This window comes from Mitosporidium daphniae (genome assembly GCF_000760515.2).
Source record: "Mitosporidium daphniae strain UGP3 chromosome Unknown contig-146, whole genome shotgun sequence".
NCBI lineage: Eukaryota > Fungi > Microsporidia > Mitosporidium > Mitosporidium daphniae.
The window spans coordinates 1521-6733 of record NW_013546682.1 but is presented as its reverse complement, the minus strand read 5'-3'; the positions used below and the strand labels follow the sequence as shown (position 1 = coordinate 6733).

Genomic DNA, 5213 nt, shown 5'->3' with positions numbered 1-5213 from the left:
AATCTTTTGAATGTTCATTGATGCGAGAAGTTTGGTGAAAAAGCTGCATGCATTTTATACTCTGTTTTGCATCAAAAATTTTGCATCGAATCGAAATATTAAATTTAATAATTCTTCAAATCACCCATTAAACTCTGAAAGTTAATTACCAGGTCGCCCTACTTTTCACTTCATTCACCAAGTAGTTAATTACTTGTATTCGGGATTACTGAAAAGATAAAATCTAGCGCAATCAACACAAGCACATTTGATTTCTGCTACAATCAGCTAGCTCAGGATGTGCGGATGCATCAATAATTCGCCCATCTTCTGAACAAAGCAAATAACTGCATTATCGGCGTTCCCTCCAGACTTTATTGAGGATATTTCCAATAATTCTTCGACAACCTTTTATCAAATGGGTATCATTGTGATCGGGGCCGATGTCTGCCGTTATTCAGCAAAGAGAAATTGGCCTCAAATATTGATCTTACCAGAGCATCAGGTGAACTTTGATTTCGATCTGTCAAGTTTTCTTATAATTAACTATTTTTTGTCACATTCAAAAGATAGCCATTCAATATATTATCAAGCTTCCCTCTAAATTGAAGTTGATAAGCTTTTGTCACAAGATATTCGAGATCACGCTATTTAACCTGGAGCATCTTTCGCAAAATAACCGATTCAATCTCAGTAAATTGAAAAGGGACACTATTGTACAAGGAAACGTATTCTATATCCATGTCATAGTATCTTAAAAAACGAGCCAATAGGCCAGGGCACGGTCAACTTCTCGATGATGGACTTCAATGTTCAAATGATCATCTTTACACGTGGCCTTGAGAAAGGTAAAAATATATAAATCTCCTGGTTTTGACAGAGGTACTTGAATAATAGTGTGGAAGACTTTTTCAGCGAACACAAATAAAAATGGCAAGTTTGAGGAGGCAAACAAACTAAATACTTGTAGCGATATTTTTCCGATGCAAAACCAGAGAATTCTTGAGATAAAACATACTGCAGACCACTTAAAGATGCAGCTGAAAAGATTTTTTTATATTGACTCTCACCGAGCTTAAAAGTAAAATATGCGTAATAAGATGAAAAGGAACATGTTCCGGTTCTTTTTGAATCAATAAAAACGTCATACATTTCATTGGGCCGATCAAAATCGCCCAAAAGTCTGGGATAGAAGCTCTTGATAAGCTTTTTATGTCGACCAAAACTCAATGCGGCCCCAATCCAGCGTTGGTTTATAAGAAAGGGAGGACCTTCCTATATGACCACTGGTGAATATTTTATCTTTGGACCAACATGGTATTCTGGATGATGCTCTAACCTATCGCCACTGTTGTAAACAAGGACTTTCCATAAATATTTATACTTGGGATTAGGAGAGGCGACCTTGAAAATTTCACACAATATTGCATGTACTGTAGGTCCACAATAAAAAACGACAGACTTTTGCTGATCTCCAAAGACTTTTAGGTTAGTATCATATGGCAAAGGTTTCAGATCTTTTACCTTCTTATAAAGATCAGATGGCTCAAAGTTAGAGCTTTGTATAATTGTGTATATAATCTTATCGTAGACCCCTGAGCTAATGGCATATTCTTTATTGCGTGGATTTTTTCTAGAAATCGAAAATATGATCTTAATGGCTTCATTTGCAGCTACTCGATTTTGTTCCTCAAATACTTCCGGGGTAAAATCGTCTCCTATGAACAGGAAAAGATCTCTAATGCCTAGTTTTTGGGTTGACACCGTATGAGCAAGTAATCCAACATATATGAGTGCAAAATTGGTAAGTATCTTCATCGTTTCCGTGCAGTAAAAGCGGCCTGAGATGTAAAATGCAGTTTTTAATTAGTGATATTAAAATGAAGGCTATTGGCGCTGATGTACTCCGCAGATCACGTGCAAATCGAACATTTAAACTTTCCCGAATCTGCTTACATTTTACAGATTTTAAATTTTAATATTACAATTAAGGGGCCTACAATTCTATGCTTATGGCGACCACGCATTTGTCATGAGATTCCGGAAAGTAACGATCGGCTATCGGTTATTTTCTCGTATTTTTGAGAACTTCATTCGTTCTTGCACACTTTTAATTCATTTAAAGCTCCAATTTATCCACTCGAGTCAAATTAGCTTACACATTTGCAATAGCCGATCTTGTGTTTAGTGTTTTAGTTACACAGCACACACCCGCTAATTAGCTCCTCTTGAGTATTTCCGTTTTGGATTGAATTACTAAACCCAATAAAATCTGTTGATTTATGCTTAATAAGCTGCTAGCTCGCGGTCAATTGATAGCTCTTTGCAAAAACCAGGGTCTGATCCCGACCTAAAGCATAGTGATCAGTCAAACCCTGGCTCGCTCGAATTATAAAATAAACAGCCGCCTAAAAACTACCCCCTAAACCCAACCAAACCAAGTGTCCCTTTGCATAACTCTGGTTATTACGACATAAAGGATATTAGATTATAACCCTAGCCATCCTGATCGGGGTTCTCCTTATAGTTATCCCCAGTTTTTGACGACATTTTTAAGTGTGTCGCTATATGATGGAAGCAGCTCCGAGCGTTTACTGCCATTAATTGCATCATATAACTTGAATGAGGGATCATCGTTGCATTGCGCAAAGGAATTAGTGGCAGCAACAAGAATCTAGCCAAGAATCTTGGGAACTTGATAAGAAAAAAGCAGCAACTATCCAAGATTTGTGCGCATGGCCCTGTTGAATTGAGATTCAAAATCAAATTATTGGCTAGGGCGATGCGTCCCGTATAACACACTTCAACCTAACAAGCAGATGGTTCAGTTAAAAAGTTAGTTGATGCAGTTATCTTCTGTTTGAAACATATTCATTGAAGACAGCATTGAGGAGGTAAAGAATCCCTCCTTTATGTGGTCAAGAGCTTTAGCTTGATGGAATCACATGCATTAAACCCTAAATCCAACCAGATGGTCTTTATCGGTCTAAATTGCAACAAAGGCATTCTGAAATCAAATGTATTGATCATTTTGAGCCTATTTGGCTGTTGTTGTTTACATGTGCATCAATGTTGTTAATTACAACCCTAACTCCAAATTTACCAATCCGTGTCCTCTTAACCTTGATTTTGGTCTTGAAAACCTATGGCCGCAATACATAGACGTCCTCGGTCATTTGGAGAGCCTCATAAAGTATTAAAAGTTTGTGATATAATTAAATGCTATAGCAGCTCAAAACACACAACCAGACACGAAAACGATGGACATATGCCATATCTTTCAAATTCTACTTTATTTGACCTCTTATTTTGGGAATGAAGATTTTTTGCGATTAAGGACACCAGAGGCAGCAACAGAATCAATACCAGCAACAGAAAGGCTATCATCTACCACAAGATTCTTGGTAATCAATTTCTTTGCAAGATTTAATTCTGCATTTCCATCATCAACAGTGCTGAACGGACCATAAACAATAGCTTCGTTTGAAGGCTGATAGATGTATATGGACACATTTCCGCCTGCCAGATTTGTTGGAAACCAGTTAAATATAAGTGAGCCATATTTGGAAACATCGGTCGTTGCATTTGGAGAGACAATGCTGAGGTTTTGAGCATAGCGAAGGATAAATGGAGACGATGTGCCAGCACCCAACTCTGAGCTTACAATAACATGGTAAGTTCCGACTGGAATATTCAACTCGGAAATATTAACATCATAAGATCCGGTGTTTTCAGCTATCTTCACAACTTCGGCACCTGTATTATTGTTGACCAGAGTAATCTCAACAACCTCGCCATCTATATCGAATGGAGCCCATTCGACACGGATTGCTTCTGTGTTGTTGAAAATAGATGATGTGGCATTTGGAGAAGAAACAACTAAGCCAGAACTGCTGTAGATGTACAAATCCGAGATTCCATTGCCCATATGTGACTCAATAGCAATGCCATATAGGCCCAGAGGCAAGTCCATTTTAGTAAGATCAAGTGAGTGGGAGCCGTTGTTCTTGACTTTTATTGTGTAAAGTTTAAACTCCTCTTTGTAGATACAAAGATTAACCATGTTTTGATATTCATCGTATAGATTCCAGGATACTGTGGTTTTGGGATCGGCAGAGGAGATGTTGTTTGGATTAAGAGTGACTTCAAATGATTTCCTAACTTGAAAAATCTCGGAAACACCACTGCCAATTGAAGAGTTGACAATGACCTGATACGCACCGGGTGCAGAAGTAATATCGGCAGTTAAAGAGCCAGTATCAGCGATATTGGATTCGATCGATGTGACTGTTCCATTTGAAAGACGAATGATGGAAACATTTGCGAGACCCAGGGTATTAATTGGCTGCCAAGTAATACCAAGCTTTTGTCCATGAGATAATTTTACCGTGTTGAGCGTGATTTTGAGTTCGTCTTTAGAAAGGACAGTGAAAGTGTTTGATATGCTAGAACCAAATTTATTTGAGACACTGATATTGAAGTATCTGAGAGAAGTATTTAGATCTCCAAAATCCTCCAACTTAACCGTTGCAGTTCCATTATCTTTAACAGTTATCTGAGTGTAAACAAAAGTTGGATCTTTTAAGCTGATGAGAACAAGTGTAGCCTCTGCTTCAAACCCAGCGGAGAAATTCCAAGTTATAGAAACACTAGAGTTGGAATAAATGGGAGCAGTGGTATCAACCACCACAGAAAGGCCCGTGGAGTGGATAACAAATGTGCTGGAAGTTCCATTTGAAATAGAAGAGGTGATATTTTCTGCGTAAACACCAGGTTGCACTGAAGTTGAAGCAGCAAGGGCAGTAAGAAAAAAGCAAACTAACGCAAAAACACAGAAAAAATTCTTTGATATCATAAGGCGATGACTACTCGCGATAGAAACGGCATATTTATAGCCAAAATGTGCTGTGTTTGTTTATAGCCAAAGAAATAAACAAACTGTTATGCATGTGAAAAATCACAAAAAAAACAAATAAACAACCAGATGGTTAATCACGAGCCATTCAAGAGGCTATGAGTAAATAGTCTGTTGAATGTTTTGAAGCCCCAATTTATCACAAACAACCTTTAGCTTGCCTCTCGTTTTACATAAAAATCGTAACCCTATACAAGACATAGTGATGATGCCTTAGCTCACACCCTTTTCGATGTGCTTTATATTTGCTTGATATAGTTTACTGGGCAAACGAACAGGTTTGGATGCAATCAAGCACGCAGACAACAGCCTATAGGTG

The 5213-nt window shown here is 37.9% G+C and overlaps 2 protein-coding genes across 2 annotated transcripts; both read right to left on the bottom strand.

Moving 5' to 3' along the window:
* Window positions 1-1254: 1254 nt before the first annotated feature.
* Window positions 1255-2006, bottom strand: DI09_146p20 (uncharacterized protein; the record flags this gene model as incomplete). The annotated part of the gene is made up of 3 exons (XM_013383652.1): window positions 1255-1820; window positions 1885-1930; window positions 1965-2006. The coding sequence occupies 3 exons, from the start codon at window positions 2004-2006 to the stop codon at window positions 1255-1257; spliced, it is 654 nt and encodes a 217-aa protein (XP_013239106.1).
* A 1277-nt stretch (window positions 2007-3283) lies between these two features.
* On the bottom strand, window positions 3284-4834 carry DI09_146p10 (uncharacterized protein; the record flags this gene model as incomplete). The annotated part of the gene is made up of 1 exon (XM_013383651.1): window positions 3284-4834. One exon carries the CDS (start codon window positions 4832-4834, stop codon window positions 3284-3286), a length of 1551 nt encoding a protein of 516 aa, XP_013239105.1.
* Window positions 4835-5213: the final 379 nt, after the last annotated feature.